At 37.1% G+C, this 25,156-nt stretch overlaps 1 protein-coding gene across 1 annotated transcript in view; it reads right to left on the bottom strand.

Moving 5' to 3' along the window:
- Positions 1-2,665: 2,665 nt before the first annotated feature.
- LOC128026614 (collagen alpha-1(XXV) chain-like) overlaps positions 2,666-25,156 on the bottom strand; it is a 42,196-nt gene continuing 19,705 nt past the window's right edge. Inside the window, exons 3-4 of the mRNA XM_052613854.1 lie at positions 3,473-3,517; positions 2,666-2,673 (exon numbers count right to left, since the gene is read on the bottom strand). Of these exons, the coding sequence (XP_052469814.1) occupies positions 2,666-2,673; positions 3,473-3,517 (53 nt within the window). The remainder of the gene's footprint in view (positions 2,674-3,472; positions 3,518-25,156) is intronic.

Here is a 25,156-nt window from a genome sequence, read left to right as displayed (position 1 = left end):
ATTGCCATGGGTCAGTGTAATGGAACAGCCCTCTAAGACCATTGATCAGGCACAAGGCTTGCCAAACCCTTTCTGAAAACAAACACTGTAGTTAATGACTTTCTGACACAGATTGCCAATAGATCACCAAACTTGTTTAAAGAAGACGTACTTGATTAAAAGAATTCACTAACTATCTCTAAACAATCTTAATTGACAACAGTAGAAATATCAGCTTAATGTTTAAGTTAGTTAACAGACTACGTGCATTGTTTGACAGTTCCCTGACCTGTCTTTCAGTTCTTCTCAATTTGCCTTCAAATGATGGGTTATATGAGCAGGTGTTGGAATGTTTATGTACATTTGTGAGTTTTTGGGCCGTGGAACCTGCTCAACCCAAGGGGATTTTTTTTTTATTGCTCATAACTTTCACTTTCATAGCTCAGAAGACTTTGAGGAAACTAATTTTATACTGCTCGACTCTCTTTTTTCCTCTACTATATATTTCCTTTGACCTTTTTCTCTCATTATAACCTCATTCAGTAACATAAGCCCTCAGAAGATATATAAAGTTAAACAGGCTGTGTCTACTAATGTTGTCGTCTTCTATATCCGTGGACAAATTCCCAGAAGAATACATCGCTATGTCGAAGATAATGGCTTTTGATTTAAGATGAAGTGTGTTATTTCTGTGCCACCAAGCAAAATTGCAAAAATAATGACAGCTCTCCATCAACAGTGACAGTAAGGAAACACATGAAAGATAAATTCACACTCTCAAAACACAAAAATACACAGAAAGCCACAGAGTTTGGGTCACATTACCACAATCCAGTCAACAAAGGCACCAACATCTACTTACAGGAGGACCTGCAATAAAAACAGACAGAAAAAGAAATTAGTCATAAAAAAAAAAAAAAATCATCTTGTTTGGAACATGTGTACATTACATCAAACATTTAACCCTGATGGATTTTATTTCCCCAGAAACGGGGAAAAAGTCACGCAAGTCTGAATTTGCGCAGTCCAACCAGAACCCAAAGTGAGTTTCCCAGACTGAACTGATGAACGCCGCCTCCGATTTCTCTGAAGATTAGAGTTCACACGCAGGTAGTTTAATGAAGTGCATCACAGTATAGGTTTGGTACAGAAATAAAACGTTAAAAGATATGTTTAGAATTTAGTTGACGACAGGATTGAAAATCTTTTTGTGGGAAAGTGTTGCTTGTCTCTGGCCAAGGGATGAGCAGTCAGCCCACCAAGCAACAGACCACTGAGAACTGAGTGGGAGATTGAGCCACATCACTGGAAGATTGCCTGCACAGATAAATCCCAGCCCTTCTGAGCACGCGAACCCCACCCAGACATCACAAACTGTCCATCTCCATCATAGCTAATGCTAAATCATAAACTAGCAGCGTAATAAACAGTGTAAACAGATTTTAACTAACATCGTTAGTCAAGAAAGGTTAAAAGTTTTTCACAGTGATTCTGGTGAAGGAAATCCTGAGGAAATTATGTTAAATAGAATTGAGATTTCTACACTTTTGCTGAAAGCATAATGAAAATATGCTTTAATATTAAATAGACAGACATGCAAGGGTGCAGATTCAATGTGGACTTAGTCATGAGGTCAGTTGCTTTGAAAGGTTTGGGTCTTTAAAATTCTAATGTGAAAGGATGTCTAAACTAAAAAAAAAAAACTTGATTTAAAATGAGTTAAACAGTCATTTGGAGTATTACAAAAACCACAATTTAAAATTATAAGCACATGCATTGGTAGGTTGTATGGCCTCTTTTACATCATTTGACAAAGACACAGCAATCAAGCAGAAAGGAGATCATAGCTTCAGTAACTCAAGCTCTGTCAAGTAAAAACAAACTCAAAACTGCTGATGACAGATCTTTTCCACTTAAATCACCAGAACTCTTTTCTATAATGTATTATATCTGGACAACTGCAGAGCGAAACTAGTCCGTCAAAGCAATTTGTTACAGAACTAGTGAAAGGTCTGAATCATACGGTTTCTTTCCAGGTCTTTCATCCAGAAACCAATTTTTTTTTTTTACCTCTAAACAGTTTGAAATTTTCATGACCAGAAACTTAGGAGAGGAACAGTATGAATCTTTGACTTACAATAAAACCATTGTTTACTGCAGGAGAAATGTTCCGACCAAACATGAGCTCGAATTCTTCAACAAGTAAGAGAGCAACATTTCTACTGAGCTCTGAAGTCAAACTGGTGCATTCAATATGGCAGCCTTAAGTAATGGTGCAGTCACACCGGTGACAAAGCTTTCCTATGGGTCCACCATTATTTTTATTTTTTTGAGAACCCTGTATTTTCTTAGAAATCAGAACCAGCATTTATCAAAGCTGCTATTGAGACAGCAAGCCCTATTTTAGGCCTAAAACAACGAGTGGACAACACACGCAAAATATGTGCGGTCATGCAAGAATAGCTCCCTGTACATTCCAGATCAATCTTTGTCATCATAAACGTTCTCATTTTACCCATATGATCCATGACTCTTTACATGAAACCACTTCAAACGCACAAAATATAGAGGATCTATATGTCATATAGTAGCAGCCTCCAATCACCTACAGTCCATTTACTGACCATGCGATACATATTGGTTGAAACAAAAATGGCTGAAATCATCAAATCAAATCTCAATGACTTTATGCATCTTCAAGGAGTAAAGAGAAAATCAGGAATTTATTCAGCTATTTTTTTACAGTATCTTCTATACATTTTCAAGAAAGTCCCTTATTTTAATTTAGGGTGCAGCAGTTCGTAACTGGGACATTACCACAAAAGTACCTTATTTAGGCCTAAAACGTTCAAAGTAGTACCTCAAGTGTACAATATGTACCATTTAGGGGTACAAAGTTGTTGCTTTAATGTTTCGGTCCCAGACAGTGACAAGCTATAGCACTTCTAAATGTAAAAAAATTCTGACATTTTACAAAGGTTTGTGGAGTTCTGCTCTGCTTTTTTAATTCATGGAACTAGTTAGTGTTGTGATTATGGATTATCAATCCATTTTATGTAAACCTACCCTAAATGACAAATAAAAGCTAAACAAACATATCAGTCAGACAGTTACTTCCTGTCTATGTGGGCAGTTCTTTGCTAGAAACAGCTGCAAAGTGTAATAGACTTCATGTTTCAAGTCAAAATTCTATAAACTCTTATAGAAATTCCATCTTGATGGATGTGACCCCAAACACCTTTCAATGTTGAGCACAAAATTTTGTATTAATACCACTAATTCTGCACTAGGACTCCTTAATACTGCACTAGTTTATCCCTAAATATATTCTGTAAAGTCCAAGCATCTCTGAATGTTTTGAAATCTCAGTAGAGGATTGTGTTTGCATGCTTCTCTTGCTATTAAAAGCTTTAGTTGCACACATACGTAGCAGCTTACACACAACAGCAGTTTGTTGCATTGCAGGCACAGGCATATCGTACTGTAGACCTACCTGAAGCCCCATCCCGGCCTTTCTTTCCCCTCAAACCGGGAGGTCCTGATTGAAAAACAACCTACAGTTAGTCCCACCGTTACATTCATGTATTGAATGACCCAAGCAATAGCTCCACACCACAGTAAAGCTTTCCCTGCTATGATTTATACTAGCAGAGCTATTCGAGAATTGTATTACAAAGCTTTATTGCTACGCGACACAGTTATATAATAATTTCATGACAGTTCTTTGGACCAAGCTCCCTGTGGATGCAATAATTAAAGGCAAAAATGGGGCTAAAAATATATGGCGGCAGCTAGAATCAGATAACGTGTCAAAAACTGCAACAGCGCAGCCAGCAGTAGGATGAGTGGACGCTTTGGTGGACTGGGTGTGGAGAACGTTAAAGCCCTGAAGTGAAAGCTGAAACCGAGCACACAGACACGTGGAAGCATGTGTTCTGATTCCTGACGCATTCTGGACTTGTGTCCACTTCCTGCTCTGCAGACAACCTTCATCCAAAGGCGAACTGAGCCGGGGCGTCAAAAATACTCCATGTGATGAAGCCTAGAGCACTGTAGGTGTAAAACTATGCATATCTAGAGGGGTATGTTTGTGTGAAAGCGCATGTGGTGGTACACTCAACAAACAACACTGAACTATAAACACAAGGAACATTTAATGCTTCCATTAAATGTTATGTCAGTTAAAGTATCAATATCAAGCTGCATATCACAACCACCTGTTACCGGCCTTAGGCAAGAGCACTGGAAAGTGATAGTAAATGGAGATCTTCTGTTGCATGCTGACATGAAGGCACCCGAGCCACCCATCCCGCCTCTTTTCATAGTACTGAACACTAAATATTGAACTATGATGATCCAAACACATTTATAATTCTTGATATCATTTTCCTCCCCAAAAAATTCTAGTACTGTATAGAAATTGCGGCAGCACAATGGTGCAATGATAGCATTCAATGGTAATAGTATGTTTTTTTTTTTTTTTTAAATAGACTACAGACCTGGAAAATGATCTCAATGTTACTGGGAGATATTCATTTAGCTTGTTACCATAAATTAATTGTGAATCTCTCAAAAATATGTCTGGATCACACTGAACCCAAAACATGCGTGCATACATACATAAATATGTACATACATACATTCATGGATACAATTTTGCATATAGAAATTAAAGCCTTACGTGTTAATTAAGTGAAAATAAAACACATTTTATAATTTTAACCATTTCTAGGCCCACTTACTCAAGCCAGCAGGGACAGTTTCTTTGGATCTAAGCTCTGTTTAATAGAGCAGGAATAACCTCAAGAATACCATACAATCTAAAATACCCAGCCACTGGCAGCTCCGCTCCCCTTATCATCTGCCAATTTCTCCAAATGCTCTGTCCTCTGATTGCCACAAACACATGCCATAGTGCCAAAGAATGAATGTTTCAGCTTCCAGACATCCAAACTACAAGAGCTGCACAGCAAAAGTCCAAGCAGAGGACGAGACAGGATTATGAATAAAACAGCAAGTTCTGGGCTAACAAAGCATGGATTGCTTTTCAGACATGGACAATTTTAGTGCAAGAACACAGTACTGCTTCTATTAAAACTAATCTATATATAATGCCTTAAATGGCATTTAACTATATTTGAATTTTTTTTTTTTTTTGCATTCAAATGCACTATTGGATTAACAATACTTAAAACAATACTTATGTTCTACAATTTCAGCAACAGTAAACTAGTGCTGCTTTTGTTCTATTAAGTTAAAGAAAGGCTTCCCCACACCTTTTGAGCTGGAAAAATCACTGCACACATTTAATGACTTTTCACAACTGTTATATAAAACCTTGTCAAATGTAAATTATCTTGGTTTCCAAATAAAAATACGGTTATGTGGCAGCTCTGGAAGGCCGAGAAGATTAGTTGACTTCTTTGAAAAAGGGATGTGGTGCTTCATGGACCTCCAGTATCCTAAGGGAACCAATAAACCTTAAACAAAGGCCCTATCAAGTTCTGATAGGGCCACAAAAGTTTCAAGCCTAGAGAAACGTACAGTCCATCACACACCCCAACCCATGCTGAACCCAGTGCAATCCAGATGACTGACGTCTCCCACTCCAAAGAGAGCCCAGGCCCGGTTACAGGAGCCGGACGGCGGTGCGTCTGCTCCCATCAGCCCACGGATGACAGTAGACCCATTCACCACGATCCCTCACCACTTTGTTGCCTCGTTAAACTGCAGTCACAGTTTGAAAAAGGATCACAGCACAAGTCATTTTTCAAACTCACTCCTGGCCACTGCTGCGCTAACCTAATAGCATGAGGAACGGCAATTCAGTAGCACACAGGCCAGTTCTCTGCTGAAAGAGTTTGGCAAATGCTTCACTAAACTTGCACCTATCGGTCAATAAAAAACATGTGACACGCATACAATAGGCTCAAAAGCAACAGAGTATTTTGCTTATAAAAATAAGAAAGGAGACATACATCATTAAAAGGCTGGGAAAATAACTTTGCGAGTTTTCTTAAGGGCACATGGTTGTAAGCCAAACGTATCCTTCACCCTGTATACTGTACTTCTAGCCAATTGCAGCATTCCCAGAGAGTCTGAACTGGTGCACAGCTCTTATTCATTCGTATGCCAAGATGTGGCTAGGTGGAGAAATATTTTCCCCAACAATCTCGAGCTGGAAAAGTGCATCATTACGCCCGGGATTAAATAATTACAGTGAGCCACTTGTAGGAGATCACAACAAAGACGCTTCTGTGATGATGCCAGAAAAAAACACTATTACCCTGACTTTACCATTATTCCCCCAAATTGCACCCAGGAGGAAAAAATATACATCAAAAAATGCGTCTCTTTCATTCTGGATAGATGATAGGCTTCCTACTCCAGTTGTATCGGGTGGCGAAGTGGAGAATTGGAGCGCCAAAGAAATCTTTCAGTGTATTGTCTTTGGCTTTTTTCCATCTAAATGGGTGATTTAGATAGTCATCGATTGAAATTTGGCCTTAAAGAAATTAATTCATGATCTGAGAAACGCCCAATGGAGCCCTTACCATTGACTGGTCTGCTGAAAAGACTAATGTTGGCCAGCATGAATTTCTAGGCTGGTTTATACTGGTTTGAGCTGGTCAGCATAGCAATGTTGGTATCACCTGAATAATCAAGAAAGGTTAAGCCTTTAATTGGGGACACCAGCACACCAGCATTCCATGCTTAAGACAAGCATGCAAAATATAAGGTGAAGTGTTAAATAGTTCATCCAATCAAGTTTTTTGAGCCATGATACAGTAAAAGTCTGGTCAGGAAGCACAAGGGACATTTGGTTTAAATAGAGTTTGCATTATTTCCTCTTTAATTGGTCAATTTTCTGCTCTGAATTGAGATCCACTGACATTTCACTTAGTCTGACATGGTTGGCTTTTATTTCCTCTGAACCTTTGTTGGGTCCTGCTCAATGAATCAGAGAGGCAAGGCCAAGAGGACAAGCGTTTGACTTCATTATCAGAAACAGGAGGGATTTGAAGCGTCAAGAATCTCAATAGGGCCATTGAGAACGACTGAATTCCACGTTTTTATCCACACCCATCGGAAAAATCCTGTTACTGGCCCTGAGGTCATCTTATCTATGACAAATAAAATGCAAGATTATAAAGAAAGAATTGCATTAACACCTGCCAGCCCTCACAGATGCTAAAGTCATTATGCTTCAGTAGCAAAAGTCCTATGAAATGAAAAGAATATGTGTGCGTGTCTGGACATTTGTATTTTAAAGTCAGTCTAGAAGAAAATGTGAACAAATGTGAAAAAAAAAATATTTCACACTTTAAACTTTCACAGATGCCACTTTATTAAGCAATTCTTCAAAATGATGACCGGATTTGACCCACAGTGAACTAACCAGGGGAATACTAAATGTACCCGTTAACCTCAGAGCTGTTTGCAGAGTGTCAGATGCTCACTGTAACCGTGAGAAAGCATCAAACAGCCTTTATGGTGTGAATATATCCGGTGTGAATTTGGATCACTGCCCAATAAGAAGGATGAGTGTCGGAAGGCAGGCTGTGTGGGTAGTAACAGTGGAGAAAATCTCGTCTAGGTTTATACAGCACAGCTAAAAATAACTCAAAATGTGAAATGACTGACACTGACTCAACAAACTGGTATCAAAAAAAAATATTGTACAGACAATACTTACAGATTGAAATATTAATCTTGGGATTTTAAGAATAAAAATCGAGATTATTGTCAGCACAAATGGCCTCGTAGGTAGCGCACCGATTTATAGCACTATTGCGTTCAAGTCCCGGCTTGCAGACCATTCCTGATCCAGCCCCCTTTCTCTCCGAATTTTCTTTGAGTCCAACTAGTGTCCCATGTAAATAAAGGCATAAAAATATATATTAAAAAATCAAGATTGGTAAATAATAAATATCACTACCCCACCCGACACGACAGCTTGGGTCATGAATATTAATTACGTGACAAATTATTCACCCAATAGTAAACTATAACTAATTTTATGAAAGATATATATATATATATATATATATATATATATATATATATATATATATATATATATATATATATAATATAATATATACACACTGTTTCGTTGTACCTCAAAACCTCAAAAGCCACAAACACGTTACTTTCTAAAGACAAATGGCCATCAGGGAAAGGTTAAACCAACACCTTCACTCCTGCAGAACAGAAAATCTGACACTTTAGAGGAAGCATAAGGGATGTTTTATGCTTTTGGCTTGACAATTGTAATTGCGATGCATACGCTTGTGAGCCCACCTTTGACCTCTGGGAGCTCTGAATGCGACAACTATATGAACACAGTGTTAAAAGGGCAAGATTAGTGTGTCTGTTTTGAAAAAAGATATGACCTTGCAGTAAAGTATGCACGCTTGAAAGGAAAAAAAAACAATTTCTCAGAATGATGAAACAACACATTTATTAATGTTGACATCATAATTGCAAACGGACAGCAAAATTTCCTTCCATAAATACCAATCAATCTGTATAGCTTTGCTATTTACCACACATTCTTAAAAATACATTTAAAGAAAGACTTAAATGGGGAGGTTTCCCCAACATGGTGTCAGTTCTCTCCCAAGACTCAAGGCAGACAAATCCGTTATTGAGATTTGTCACATCGGTTAAGCGAAAAACTGCAGACTGCTGGACTCCCATAGGACCCTCCACGTTGAATGAGGGTATTACCGCTCCCAATCACGCTGTGGCCAAGAGTGAAAAAATGAAGTGCGATGAGAGCTCAGAGAGCCGGCGTCTGCCGATATTGGGTTACTAAGGATAAAAAGGCATGCCATGCCAAGAGTTATTAAAACAGAAGCCTGACAAGGAGATTTCAGTGGCATTGCTGAAATAAACAGAGAGCAGCTTAACGTCTTTACCATGTGTGCTACAGGGCTGGCGTTTGGCCAGCGGCTCTCAACACACACCATGGCTGGTGTGTCAAAGGTGGCCATCAAATAAATGCAGCTTGTCGGCTGATTACAAAAGCAGAACTGTTGAAATAAACATTACACAGCTAAAAACACAACAGAATAGCCATGCGCTAGCATTGTTAATGGTACTAATGTTGGGTTACTAGGCAAAAGAGATGATTATCCTATTTAAGTGCTCTATTTATTTCTACCATACCTGAAATAAGGATTCAATCAAGGACACATTATACATGGTATATATATATATAACATAGAATTATGCTGCTTTCAAACGCACATAAAAACTCTTAATTACAAATAAGACATTATTAAGGCTTGCATTTAAAGGCATAAAATATGAAACTTCACTCTTAAAAATAAAGGTTCCAGTAGGATTGATTGACTGTTTGATTGATTGTTTCATTGTTTCACTGTTTGATTGATTGATTGATTGATTGATTGGTTGATTTGTTGATTGTTTGACTGTTTGATTGGTTGATTGGTTGATTGATTTATTGGTTGGTTGATTGATTGATTGTTCATTTTGTGTTCCGTATTCATTAAAGGCTCTTCATAGAACCATAGATGCTAATAAATATATAGATCTTTTAAGAGTGAATCTAAACCATATAAAGAATAAACAATGATTCTCTTCAAAGAGTAAATACTCTTAGAAAATCAAATAACACCATTGGACCAGAAATTGGTGAAAGTACAACAAAAAGCTAGTAGAGTAACTCAAGTCTTGTCTAATGAGAAAAATAATGCATGTCTGCCAACCTAATGAAATAGCATTTTCTAAAGAAAAAAAAAACATATCTTTCCATGGTAAAGTGCTTATTTGAGATAAGCTTGGTTCCCCAATTTAAATTTTTCCCTGATCTAAAATCCATGTGTGCCACAAAGGAAGTAAAGTACTTTCCAAATTGTGGAATGTATGTGTCCTTTAAAGTTATACAAAAATAAAACATTCAGCAGATGTGAAAAAAAAAAACTATAAACTTTTGGGGCAATTGTACACCCCTTCACCCCTTACAGAAACCTCAAGCTTTGTTCCCCAATTAGCAGCAGGATATTATAATAAACCTAGTCTCGGTGAGGGATGACATACCCAAACAAACAGTTAAACCAGAATAAAATGGAGAAATCATAAAGGATTGTGTTTCCGTTATATGTTTCGAACTCAAATGAGAGAAACAGGCTCAGCCACAAACACAGAACAGCATCCAATGAGTCGGATGTGACTGGAATACCGACATTCCTCTGTTCCCCAAACCCAGAGCTGGTAAGCATGGTGTTATAACTCACATTTATCTAAGATTTGCATTTGGGAACGAGACTGAAGTGAGACTAAACTCAAGCAAAAACCTAAATAATCAAACATAAGGCATGTAATGCACTTGTAAACTGCTGCTGCGGTTAGCTCGGATCTTTACGGCAAAGTTATGGCCTGTTGACGAGGACAGAGGACTTTTCAACACCCTTCTCTATTACACCTCAAAATAACATTCAGTGGCACAAAACCAGTCTGTCACAATCTGTCTAGCTCACAAACATCACACACTTTTATCCAGACTGAATCATATGTGAGAAACTAATATGACTAGTGATTTTTACTAGATGAGCTTTCCCTTCAAGGTAGCCTTTGCATACATTTTGAATGAGAACACTCCAGTTGAACTCAGAGCATCTCTGCAATGGTATTAATATGTTAATAGAAGATTTACACATTAAGCTTTTACTTTTACAGATTTTCCTGTCTATAGCACGGTAAACATATATTTGCATGGATAACACTTGTGATGACCGCATTGTATCACTTAAGTTTGATTGAGTTTGAGGATAATAACACACTAGAGAAAGCTAATGCAGCATTTCATGGATACTAGAAATTCGCTTTGAGAATGTGGAAAGAGCAGCCATTTATATATTCAAAATAAACTACAAACATAAAATTATATACATTTATTTTGTCCTCACATTCTTTCTTAAAGGCTCATTATGCGGGTCTTCAACCTGTCCTCCTACCAATACGCAAATACGACCCATCAGAGCGTATACTACAATTGCGCCCCTATAGGCAAAAATTTGTTTTCATATTAATGTTTTGTACTCTTTTATTTGCCCTCTGGTTTGAGTTTAATAACTCAGTTAGTAGATTATTGCGTTATACTTTGATATGTAATCATGCTATCGTGGGTTCGATCCCAGGAATGGACGTGCACGAAAATGTATGCTCAATAAATCATAATTTAGCATGATTTCTGTGCAGGTTAGGTTTAGGGGTGGGGTTAGGGGTGGGCTTATCGAACGAATAAGCCACCTACAGTAGTAAAATATGTAGGAAATACTGTGAGTTCGGTGTAAAACGCCCACACATTGCATTTAAATAAACGTGCGTTTTGATTGGTAATGACGTCAATTCATGACGACAGACGCAACGCGATACTGTCATTATTTTTACACCCGCTAGAGGGTGCTTAACTTTAAAACGTAAATACAGGTCGTAATAAGGTGCTTGCACAAACGACCTATATGGTCGTTTTTTGTTGGAGGACAGGCTCGGGTCTTTGTCTTCTCAGGTGTAAATCACAGTGATATTCATGATAGCTGACGTCTACTCGCGTATGACTTTTACAAGCAAAAAGTGTCTTAGAAAATTTAAATCAATATATTGTTTTCTGTGAGTGAGTAAACAAGATGATTTTCACATAATTTAGAAAAACAGATTCTAGGCTACAAGCTGCAGTTCTCAAAAGTCCCAGGAACCAATGTTCTGTATGTGTTTTATGGCCTTATTCAAGTGTTTTAATATTTTTTTTACTAACCACACATTTTTTGTTTTCTCAAAAACACAATCATGTACATACATGCTGCTCACATATTAATATAGCCCAGTTTGTGCTGATTAATGTGATATTAGACTTTAGCCATTTAGATGTTTATAAGCAACTGAAAAAAGCACAACTGTCAGAGCATGACAAAACTTCTCCAGGCCCCAAAAATACACTTAGACCTCAGAGGGTTAAGGTAGAATAAACTTGCTGTAAAAGTTCTGAAAGGGATTCCAGTTATACTTTTCCTTTGTGTTGTTATCAATATAACAGTGTGGACCCTCCTATTCTTTAGAACTAGCTATTATCAAATACAGCCGTTGTAATTACAGGTTATTGTCCTTGGTGTGAACTGTCCCTTTTTAGACTACTTTTGGAACGCTTTTATGATAACTTTACAGTGTTTAAACATCCTTTGTGGAACTCAAAAGTCACACAGTTAAATAATAATAAAGTCATACAGGCTTGAAACAACTTGAGAGAGAGTAATTGAAGAATAAATCATTTTTGGGTGAACTATTTCTTTAAAATTGTATGCTAAAAAGATCTCAAACCCAATTAAAATGACGAATTTAGTATTTTATGCAAGCATGATACTGAGAACTCACGTGTGTATATGCACGTGTGTTTATTTGTCTCACAAATGTTACATTGCCATGGAGACCTCAAGCAGGGGAAGTACTTAGCCTGAGATGTTCTGTGCTTTGGAGAGGTTTGATTCAGCTCAGTTCCTGTCACATGCAGCAAGAACACACATACTGCCATTTCCCAGAACGCATTCCAACAACACACACAAACACACCTCAACCCTATGAACCCCATTTTTTTTCCCTCTAGTTTATCTTTCTCTCTTTGCCTGTCACTGATCAGTCTGCTCTCTCAAGATTGCTTTCTGTCCATCTGCTCAATCAGATCCACTGGAAGCTCTGGCAATGCCCGGACACTACTTAGTTCTCAACTGGCCGAGCAGGTCACCCAACACCACTGCGTGCTACCCCAACACTAGAATCCAAACACGCTGTCTCACCAAAGGCATAAACCATCCCTGCCTGCACAACTGGCCTGGACGCCCTCTCTCCACCAGACCTGGAGTGGGTGCCGGTGCCAAGCGCTACTGCAGACACCATGTCAGTAAGCGGGTGTGAAGAAGATGAAATGAAATTCAACATTCCAAAAGAGCCAATCAATTTCCACGTTAAACTTCACACTACCAGTAATTCTAAATATCTTAAACATGCTTTTTTAATATTTCTCAAGGTAAGTGGTTGAGTATCTCATGTTGTTTTCGGGAAATTGCACAGTTAATTTTACAACCTAAAATAACCTAAAACATTTTAAGAGACCTTCTGACCTCGACACATATTAATGAGAATGCGCTCACTCAAAAAAACATCACACAACATAAATAAACTGGAAAAAGGTGGTGTTTGTCTAGAGGCTCTCAAATTCGGTGGGGAGGGACAGGCCAGTTTGTGAGGGGGCCTCTATATGTTTGCCCTCCAGGCATTTCACCAGTGGAGAAAGTCAGCAAGCTCTTCAGAGAAAACAAGTAACCCATTTCAACGCCGCCATCCTAATGGATAAATTATGCCTGTATTCTTGGCAACGCAATCTGTGAAATGTGCACTGACATTTTCCGTTTTAAAAATGGTCTGCAACAACAAGTTTGTGACTTAAACATCAGCTCATAACAAAATAAGTTCTCTTGAATTATTGGATTTTCTTGGAACAGTTTATTGGATATTAATTGGTTAATATTGATAGAGATCAGTGGTGGCATTAAAATTAAGGAATAGTTCATTCAAAAATGTAAACCGTGTCATTATTTACTTATCCTGAAGTTATTTCAACAATTGTTTCTTCTTCTAGAGCTAAAAACACAAGGAGAGCTCCAAACATAAGGGATGCAAAGATTTTGATGTTAATGGCAGGCACTGTTTAAAAAAAAAAAAAGAAAAAAAGAAAAGATAATTCAAAAATTATAACCTGTATAACATGAAAAATGTATATTCACTTTTTGTATGTTCACAAGATTTCCTATAAATTTTATTACATTGAAATGTGTTTTAAATTAGTATTTTTTTTAAGATTAAGTGACCACTGAGATCAAAGTTAATCTAAATGTAAAATAGGGGAAATTTCATATATCAGGCAATGACTGATTGTTATTGTTAAATGGCCAATATGTTGTGCATCCCTACTAAAAAAAAAAAAAAAGTAGCTTAAAAGTCGCCAATGAAAACAAGTAATATTTCACATATGATATGTCAAGATGTGTTGCAACCAAGTTTGGCATTAAAGCTTCTTGCGTGTCTCATCAATATTCAGAGATGTGACAGTTTAATTTATAAATTCTGAATTACACCAACACACAAAGCTATCATATGTCTTTGAAACATTTGTAACATTGCACAAAAGATAAACAGACTACTTTTATTGTGTTTTATTTGGAGGTCAAATCTCCATTTACTTCCATTATTTGCAAAAGAGTGGTGTAAATGTTCCTAAATCTAATTTCAAACCACTGAAAGTGTGCAGTTTGAAGCTCGTAATCCAATAAAAACATCTATGAAAGGCTCCTGGCGCGTCTTGCTCATTTGCAGTTTCTGTATTCCTGCAGGCCACATGACAGACAATACACTGCATATATGTAACATCCAACATACTCATGTCAGCATGTGGGTATATGTAAGACATATTGGCTCATCCACCATCTGCTGTTGGCCTGTTATTCACAGAACAATATGGAAATCTGCTCACATCGTGGCATATTCTTTATCTCCATCTCTCTGATCAGTCTTGCAGAACTTTCAACCTAATACCACAACTGCTGACCGGCTGCTGTGAACCCTCTACCTACAGTACAGCACCTCACATGCACAATGCAGGTTAGATGTGGGATGCAATATATTCTGGTCAAGCACACAGGCATACCGCTGGTGCTCTGCAGAGTCCTTCCAAATCCATCATCTGGGCCTCACACATAGGGGAAATCCTTCTTAAAACTTACCACTATTCATAGAGAGACAGCGAGAGGTGGAGGTGTAAGCCATGAGGGCAAAATCATCAACCATTAACAAAGACAGCAATGATTAGTCTTCAGGAGTAAGAGTTTATGTGAGTGGCCAGACTCTCGGAAGACACTTTACTAAAAATACAACAGCCAGATGGAGAAGGTAAGAGTTAAACAGGGGGTGTGTTGACACTATCATTTTAGCAAAGTGAGTAAATGTAAGTGGAGTTTGTAAAGGACTCTAAAAATGTAAATGCTGATAAAACTGTATGCTCTTGTTTCTTCAGTGGAATTTAAAAGTACATGACAGTACCTAGTGATCACAGTTGGCTAAACTCTAAAAATGACTGAAAACGACCTCAAAAGAACTCACATTTGTTTTTATTCCCTCAGTTGCCCATCAGTTAACACCAAAACAGCATTGCATCCACTTTTGTAATTCTTTTGATTGTTTTGTACTTGACGACCAAAATGTAATGGTTCTTTAACAAATTTCTGCTTTGTAATTCAATTTTAAAACATCAGTAAGAATTTGAAACATTTGGAGGAACTATTCATTTAAGTTCTTTAATATTATGTACGAATATATGTATATGTATGTTTTAATATATGGATGGATATTTTAAGATCAAACCAAAGGGGAAATAAAGTGACTGGCGTAGCCACAAAAATAGGAATTGTTTGTCAAACAACCATAACATGGCACTTAGCAGATTATCAAAATAATGAAAGTCATGTTTTGAGAATAATCTCAGGCCTTTTACAAGAATAAAGATGCAAAATTATGGTAGTAATATTTTGAGAATAAATTCAAAATTATGCATAAAGTAGCATGACGAGATTAAAGTATTTTGTAAGGTTATAAAACATTGCAAAAGTAACTTTTAGATTTTATGAAATAGCTAGACAGCCAATGCATAATGCTGATTTAACAAATTACAACTATTTGCTCAAAGAAAATAACAGCAAATAAGTTTGGAACATGGGTGAATAAATAAAGACTTAAAATTGTATTTTTTTTTTTTGTCATTTTAGCCACTTTGTCCATCAGAAAAGAAAAACACAAGGTCATTAGCAACTGTTGACCATTGGCCTGCAAGTGTACATGAGAGTTTATTCACGTGTGATGGCTGTAAAGGAAGTAAAACTGCAGGCATGTGTGTATCTCTCATGTCTCTTACATCCATTCTATTCATATGTCATAGATATTCATGAACCCTAGCCAAACATTTTTGACAGTCTGAAATTAATGGTGTTTAAAAGTGCTAAAAGACAAAGGTGCTGAGCTAAATCTATACTTTCCAAAGACACTCAAGCATTAAGTTGTTATAATGAAACACTGTCATAAATGATTTATATCATGTTTAAAATGGTGAGCAACAAACACCAACTCAACTTGCATCATCGGTCAGGATTAACAGGAAAGAACTTCCATCCAAAAAAGTGTAGAAATCACTTGTGCCACCACAGTACAAAACATATCTCCAACAAAACAAATATATATTTTTCATGTTCTGTGATCACAGTATAGTCTATTTAAGTCTAATTTTCCATCTTTAACTTCAGTTGTGGATTAAGATCAATTACCAGGTTCCTGTCGCAATAAGAGCTGTAACTGATAGCAGGCAAACATGGGGATCTAGCGGGTTGGCACATAAAAAGAAAGCAGCAACACACATGCACACGGTCACTTTGTGCTCTAATCCTGGATTACCATAGTGTACTTTGGTTAGTTGATTACACAGTCCCCACACTAGCTCACCTGTGACTGAGAAAGACCAAGCTTAAACCCCCCTCTCTTCCTCTGCGACACTGGTTGGGCTGGGGTACAGTAAAAATAAGGTTGGAGCCTGTAAACAAGATGATTTGCTGGATTTTATCTGCAAGCACTCACTGTTAGAGTTGACAGGCCCCTGACTTAGTCTATGAAATCAACGACATAACAGACTTACCTAACTTGCCACAAACAGACATACAGCAACCTGGTCTCTGAGAACATATTTTGCGTAATATGCATAATCTAATTCCGCGTCTTTGTCACGATTATCTGACTGTTATGAAATGGTGAAAAGTTAACCATAAAAAAATGGTATTAATCATTTTCAATAAATATTATATATTCTGAATGAATATTTTAGTTCAAACAAGTGACTGGCATAGCCACAAAATAGGAATTTGTTGGTCAATTAACCTTAACTTGGCATAATTGTTTGATTTTATTATTTTTTATGTAAAATATGTATTTTATATGACATTGTGTAATGTTGTGATATATTCAATTTATTATTGAATATATTCCCATAGAAGGCTTATTGAGACATTATTCTCGAAACATCACAACATTATTCTCATGAATTTATGTCTATTCTTGAAATCAAGACATTTTTAATTGCCATATTTAGTTTTTCTTTATCTGTCTGAATTACAGGTCACTTTAGCTGTGTTTTTTTGTGTTTGTGTCACTTTTGCAAGTTCAGTGATGCAGGTAGTGAAGATTCTCTCATGCCAATCCGTGATCAGCAGAGTTTACATGTCACGTTTTGGTAATGGTACGGTTCACGTGGAACCTCAACCGAAGTGATACTAAAAAAAGTTCCAGGAACCAGGTACTGTACCCATTGGAAAACCCTCCAAAAGTGAACCATACGGAACCGTACCGTGCAGTGGAAAAGTGTCATATTTGTCCAGCCCAGAACCACCCATTGGTGGAAATGCCTTAGGCATCATATCAGAGGAAACAAATCTCTAAAACCTTGAACGACTTTGTATGTTAAACTAAGCTTAAGACTCAGTGGTTTTTTTCTTGTTATGAATATTTATATGCCGTCTTGAAAAACATAATTGTCCATAGTCTGATTACACTTTATTGTCACAGGGGTTACTCACAGTGTCTGGTTGCTCTAATTGAGGTTTGCTCTAATCTGTTGAGCATCCTGATTAAAGGGCAGGTCATACTAAATACTATCATTACACTGCCCTTTTGTTATTCTATAAATGAAAAGAAAATGTTGTGTACAAAGCGTCTTGTTAGCAACAGGGCAAGTTAAGGTCAGCATTGATGTATCACGTGTACTGTATATATGATTAGCCTACTCTGACCATGGCAATCGAGAACAAGGTTCTGACACTGTCCCACACTTACACACACAACTCTGCCTGACAAGCCAGAAAGGGGCCCCTGAGTAAAAGTCCTCAGCACTGTAAATAACCCTGTTTATCTTGAGGACATCGAACAAATGCTTCACAGCAAGATGAGCAAACCAACTGGGGCTCTGCTGGGGGAAGGTAGGATAGTTAAGGGGTTGTAGATAATTACAATACCCTCGTTCCTCAGGCATCTACATGTTTGATTGCTCCTATCGGTTCCCCCAACACACAAACAAAGTGGCCACTCTCACACCTGTTTCACAGCTGGGAAAATCATTCTATAGGGCATCATCAGATATGCCTTAACAACAGTGGCTTGATGAAGAGCTGCTGCTGAACTTTGACCTCAGGTAGAGCATGCAGTCACAGATTTACATGGAGATAAATCTAAACACAAAGAGAGTCTTCTAAGACTAAATGGCCCTTACCATATCCAGAACATCAATTAGACATCAAGGTCACCCAATCAGCCGCCCAGACGAAAAGTTATGAACTGTGTCTGACAAACATCAGGGTTGTGTCACCTGGGGAGACTATTAAAAATACCTTTCAAAGTTTAAATTACTTTCCTCATATTAGTGGTGTAGAAAAAAAAGTTGTCTGATCACCACACTAAGATCAGGTAACACTTGAAGGTGTAGAATAAATTAATAATGGGTGAAAATATGCCTGTGTATAGGGTTATTTTACAATGATATCTGTATCTGAAAACCTTTGCTTTTGTGCAGTGCTGCCTCCACACCAATAGGTGGCAGTATAAAACAACACCATCATACTGGTTGTTTGGGAAAAGAGCCTGTGAAATGTAAACAACATAAATGTAATGCACCTTTAAGTTCCTCAGTTCCAATACAACTGGTAAACCATCTGTTGGCTATGTAAGAAGTTGAAAAGCTAATTTGCCAAAGTAAATATTTCGTAAACGAGTCTGTGAAAATGCCTTTTGATGAATTACATACATACCTAACAGTTTAGCATTAACAAACAGGTTTCCCTTATTTCAGCAAAGCAAACTTCTGTACAATTTGGCAGCTGCCTTATTTTCCTTCTTGAGTATTTTACGTAATTTTCCACAGAGTCTCTTAAAATTCATGCTGGTTGGCAAGATCCAAAGGTCTTATGAAATGAGTAAACGGGCAGATTTCTGGGAAGCCTGAAGCATGTTGACAGCACAGGAGGCTCGTCTGACTCCACAGCCTGTGAACTCCGTCCCTGTCTGGGAAATTGCAATTGATAGATGTCAGTCATTTGCACAGTGAGGAAGAGAAACAGCAGGGGTGTGTGAAATGGTCACACTCTGGCTGCATTTCGACCCTCTGCTGAGTTTGCATCTGTTTAGCTTCTCTGGCAGTTTAACTGTTAATTGAGCTCTGGTGTGTTCACTCTCAAACAAACACATTCACAAGCATCCATGCTGGACAGACAAAACACATCATGTGGCAGTCACAGGTCTTTCAGTGCTTTGATTAAAGTTCATTGAACCCCAAATTTCTGAGGCAACTTTTTCCTCTTAGTTTCTCCCTCTTTCTTGTCCTCATGCTTTCCTTGCCTTTTTCCAATCTCCCTGACCAGGAAGTCAACCAAAGGTCTTGAGCTTCTTGACATTAGAGTGGAAGTTAAGTCAGTGTCCAGTATCCCTGTTAAACACATAGACCTCATTTGGGGAACTCTTCTAGTGGCTTTCCAAGCTAGCAGCAGAAAACAATTCCTTTGTGGGAGTTTTTAAATTCCTTCTTGATAAAGAATAATAGCATTAACTTTATAAAAAGAAAAAAGAAGAAGAAGAAGAAGCTTCTAGTTCCATATAACCAATTGAAGTTTAACAATAAATAGGTAAATAGAACTACGTACTTCCCTTTGATAAGTGTTTCAAAGAGTCTGTAAATGTGTTTGAACTTTATTAAAAATGTCTAAAATGTCATCACTAATTGGTTATGTAACATAAAAAAATAAATAAAAAAGTAGGATATTCCACTGCTTACTGCTACTTATATAATGTCCTGAAGGAATGCTAATAAAAAACATCAAAGACCATCAAGAAAACCGTAGTTTTGTAGCAAATTACATGAACTGAATCCAAAAGTTTTTCTTTTATGATTCTGTCCTGATTTTGACTTGAGGGTAGAAGTATTCTTTAATACGTCCTTGCAAAGGCTGGAAAAAATTAGTGGAGGAGAGAGGGGGATGAAAGCACAGAGGAAGAGAGGGATTGAGAAAATGGCTGATTTAGGTAAACTCAAAGACCACAGAGAGAAAGGTGGTGACAAAGCTTACAAAGGTGACAAAGGATAGGAAATGCTGCCTATCTGTTTAATTATCCTAATTAGTTCTTAAGAGCTTTACATGGACAGGGGGAGAAAGTTGGGGAGGATGGGGGCTGGACACTGCGAACACTGAAGTGGAACGGAGAGGATTGTGCACAACAACACAACACAGTGGGGCAAATAAAGTTCATGTAATCAAAAGAAGTAAAAAAAAAAAAAGGTATTAAAAAAAAAACAACAACTTGGATTTGTGTCGTGATGACAATCAAAAGGCTCCAATGGCCATTCCTAAAACTACATCACAGGATTATAGGTAATCAGCACTGACTGAAGTGGGCTGACAGGTCAGAGCTCAATGTAAGCCTCCAGGAGTTCCTTTAGCCTGAAACAGATATTGCTTTACTGAATTAGCAGCAGTCTTTGGTGGTTATTATCAATCTTAAGCCAGTGCAACCTTAAACCTGTCACTTTGTGGAAAAAGAGTCAATAGGATCTCCGGAGTCGTCCAAAATATGCAGAGCTGGAGAGACTAAAAAACATTTGCAAACCCTTCATTGTTCATTTTGTCAAATATGTTGTAGATGGCTGCATATATGAAAATAAAACACCTAACCCTAAAAAAATTATAACAAAAGGTTTCTCAGCTGTTTTTTGTAATATTAGGTGTCCTTAATAACATACTAAAAGTTTATCAAAGTTTGACAACTAGAAAGGTGTAATTTTCAAGATGTCGTCCAAGATGGGCAGGGAGCCCTTAAAATATCCTAACTCCTTCATTATTTGACTTAAGTAATCTTGGTAATCTTGGTGTCTAACCCCATGTTTTCTGGGTCTGTGAATCCATTGGACTTGTCTAAATTGCACTAACATGATTACATACTTATGGAATACATGATTTTGTGAGAATACTGTAAGGTTTTATCATTGTTTGGGGTGAACCAGAGATGTAAACAATTTAGCCTATGTCATGTACCTTTTTTGCTAAAACACAGACTTTACATTGGATGTAAAAGTTATTGCACCCAAAAGTAACTTAAATTGGAGTTGTATAACTTTGATCATAACTTTGATCATAAACAACCCTGTATTAGCCCGAACAGAGGCCTGTGTGTGAAACCTCTAAAATGGTCACTCTTTTCAATTTTAATAAGGTAATTAATATGTAATGCATCCTTTATAGATTTTAGAGTATAAAGGTGGCATTATACTAAACCCAACAAACCAAAATTCACCATTTTCAGCAATTCAGAAGATGGTAGAATACAATATTGACATTTGATATTGGGTGACTCATTGTAATGTTGTTCGCAGCACAGTGTATACCATTTTGCTCAAACAAAATTCATCCTTGACTACTTAAAAGAAAAGTTCTTTATTTTTTGTAATTTAATTTAAAAAAGTAAACTTTTGTTTTTTTGTTTTAATTCTGTTTGTTACGATTTACAGCTTAGGAAAATAAAAAATTCAGTATCTCAAAAAATATTCCATTTTGAGCTTGAGTAGTTTTATTAATTATTAGTATAAATACTGGTTGCCTCCTGGGCTAGTTCAGAACATGCAACCGCAATTATGGGAAAAACTACTGACTTGACTGGTGTCCAGAAGACAGTCATCATAACCCTCCACTAGGAGGTTAAGCCACAGAAGGTCATTGCTGAAAGGGCTGGCTGTTCACAGAGTGCTGTATCAAAATATATTTATAGAAAGTTGACTGGAAGGAAAAAGTGTGGTAGGAAAAGGTGCATAAGCAACAGGGATGACTTCAGCCTTGGGAAGATTGTCAGGAAAAGCAGATTCAAGAACTTTGGAGAGCTTCACAAGGAGTGGGCTGAAGCCGGAGTCAGTGCATCAAGAGTCATCAAGCTCAGACCTCTTCAAGAAAAGGGCTACAGCTGTCACATTCCTAAAACCAAACATCAGAAGCATTTCACCTGGGATAAGGAGAAAAAGAACTGGACTGTTGCTCAGTGGTTCACAGTCCTCTTTTCAGATGAAAGTTAATTTTGCATTTCATTTGGAATTCAAGGTCTGGAGGAAGACTGGAGAGGGACAGAATCCAAAGTCCAGTGTGAAGTTTCTGAAGTCAGTGATGATTTGAGTGCCGTGACGTCTGCTGGTGTTGGTTCATTATGTTTTATCAAGTCCAAAGTCAATGCAGCCATCTACCAGGAGATTTTGTAGCACTTTATGCTTCCATCTGCTGACAAGCTTAATGGAGATGCTGATTTAATTTTGCAGCAGGAATTTAGCACCTATGTCAGGGATCTAGGAGGGAGGACCCAATTTCATTGGGAGGTAATAGATTTTATTGACAAAACAGACTGATACAAGAGGGTAGTGAAGTGAACAATAGATAACACAACAGAATAACAGTTAACAGGAACAGCTTAGGGGAGGCCACTGGGAAAGCTTCAGGAAACAACTGGCAGAATACTTGGCAACAGAGGGGGCAGCAAAACCAGGCTGATGGAGAAGACCATGCAAGGCACCATAGAGCAGAGCTAAGACACTTGTTAACCACTGACTCTGAAACAGACCAAGTGCAAGGTAGGTAGAACCAGGGCAGGACACACGGGGACAGGTCAGGAACTCGAACACAAAACTAGACAGGACAAAGCTCGAAAAAAACACAAATTAAACTCAAGACAAGGAAAGATAATGAAGTAATAAAAGGTTAAGTAAAAAGATAAGTAATTACCAGTTTAACCAACAAGAATCAAGACTAGAAAAGCCAAATAAATATTACAAATAAAAGCCAAAAGCAAGAACAAACAAATTACTAAAATAAGGAGCAAGACAAAAACATAGAACTACAAGGACTAGACAAGGGCACAAGACCAACCAGACAAGGAGACACGGGCACGTATTCAGCCACATACAGAGACAGAGAGGGTGTGAATGACCATGAACCAGCAAACAAAAAAGGTTAAGGGGCACTATAAATAAGGAGGAAAATACATGAGGGACAGTTGAGTACAATAAGACTGACCAGGCTGACGAGGGGGTGTGGTAAACAGGAAACAAGGAGGAGGGGCTAAAGGAGCACATGGCCGAGAAAACAATTAACAAAGCCATGTACTGATACTAGACACAAGAAACAAAACATAAAACAAAGTGCAAAACCCTCACAACCTACCCACAGTGCCAAAACCACTTTCAAGTGATTTGCTGACCATGATATTATTGTGCTTGATTGGCCAGCCAACTCACCTGACCTGAACCTCACAGAGAATCTATGGGGTATTGTGAAGAGGAAGAGAAGTAATATCTGAAAAACAATACAGAGGAGCTGAAGGCCCCGTCAAAGCAACCTGCAGTACCACAGACAGTTATTGAAAAAGGAGCCCTAACCAAGTATTTATAGCATAATTAAACCTACTTTGGAGATCTTGAACATTTCTGTTTTGTAAATCTTTTTTTGATTGATCTTTGAGAAAATATTCTAAATTTTTGAGATACTGAAGCTGTAAGTCGTAACCATCAGAACTCAAACAAAAACTATTTACATATTTCAGTTTGTGAATGTGCAATAAATGTAGAATATAAAAGGTTTGCTTTTTTAAATTAAATTACAAAAAATAAATAACTTTTCCATGATATTCTATTTTTTTTCACATGTACCTGCATGTACTTAAGGGAAATTGTACATATTTTCCCCATAAATATGCTTGTAACCAATTGCTTTAATATATAATTGGACTTATCTATCATGCAAATATGCTAGTTATAATATTACATGCCAAAAACATGTATCAGGCACCAATATTTCTGGTCTAGGAGGAATACAAAGGAGTAATGGTCATTTTAAGGACCCGTCGGCAGCCATTTTGAAAAATGGGGCCTTTCTTGGAGTCAAACTTTGGTAAACTTTTAGTATGTTTTTAAGTACATTTGATACTACTGTAAACCACTGAGAAAAGTTTTGTTAGAAATTTTTTGGGGGCAAGACATATTTGCAGCTGACTATTGATAAGGTTATATCCAGTAGAAAAAAACCTACTACTTTTTACAGTCACATACATATATATATATATATATATACTTTTATTCAGCAAGGATGCATGAAATTGGTCAGAAGTGACAGTAAAGAAAAAATCTAATGTATTTCAATTATATATAGTTCTTAAAAATATTAACACTACTGTTTTCAACATAATTAATCAGTAAATCAGCATATTAGAATGATTTCTTTAGGATCACATCGAAGGATTTTAAAATGTGTTACAATACAACAGAGTTCTTTTAAATTGTAAAAGAAAAATTGTTCACAACATTTGAAAATTAATTCACAAAACCATTACAAACTTTTGAATGGTCGTGTAAAACTGTGCAACACTATACAACAAACTTTAAAAATAGTTGAGAATACATATTCAACTAACATAGTGTGTCCTCTCAACAAAATACACATGTAGATTAAATTAAAGTTCAGAATCATGTGAAAGACATTTGCTAGTAGTAAAAGCAAATTAAGCTCATATTATGACATGCCCTTAAATGAATAACTTATAATTACTGTCTTCAAGTGACCTAATCCTTTTTAAATGCCTCTCAATAATAATGTAGATATGCACGTCACTGATCTAATGAGTTCTGGTCTCATATGAAAAGCTGACTGAACTTCAGAGGAAACGACATAAGCATGGCTCCCAGGATGATTTACTAAATAAGTGCCTGATGTGGACATAAAAGAGAGAGGTAAGTCATCTACGTGAGTCTTTTCATACGAGGCCATCTGTTTTAGTCCTTATTAGCTTAAATGCAGCATTTATGCCAAGGATTTAGTCAGAAGAGGGCTGATTTCTTCATTATTTTGGACTATGCATGCATCTTTAAAAAACTAGAGGATTCAGCATGAAGACTCCTTTTTATCATTTTGAAATTACCCTTTCTTTCAAACTTTTTATAAAGAAAATGTTCAAAATCCATAGACCATATAACAGAGATTAAAATCTACTAACA

Source organism: Carassius gibelio, chromosome A13 (genome assembly GCF_023724105.1).
Source record: "Carassius gibelio isolate Cgi1373 ecotype wild population from Czech Republic chromosome A13, carGib1.2-hapl.c, whole genome shotgun sequence".
Classification (NCBI taxonomy): domain Eukaryota; kingdom Metazoa; phylum Chordata; class Actinopteri; order Cypriniformes; family Cyprinidae; genus Carassius; species Carassius gibelio.
Note: the sequence above shows the minus strand (reverse complement) of the source record. Positions and strands in the feature narration are given on the sequence as shown.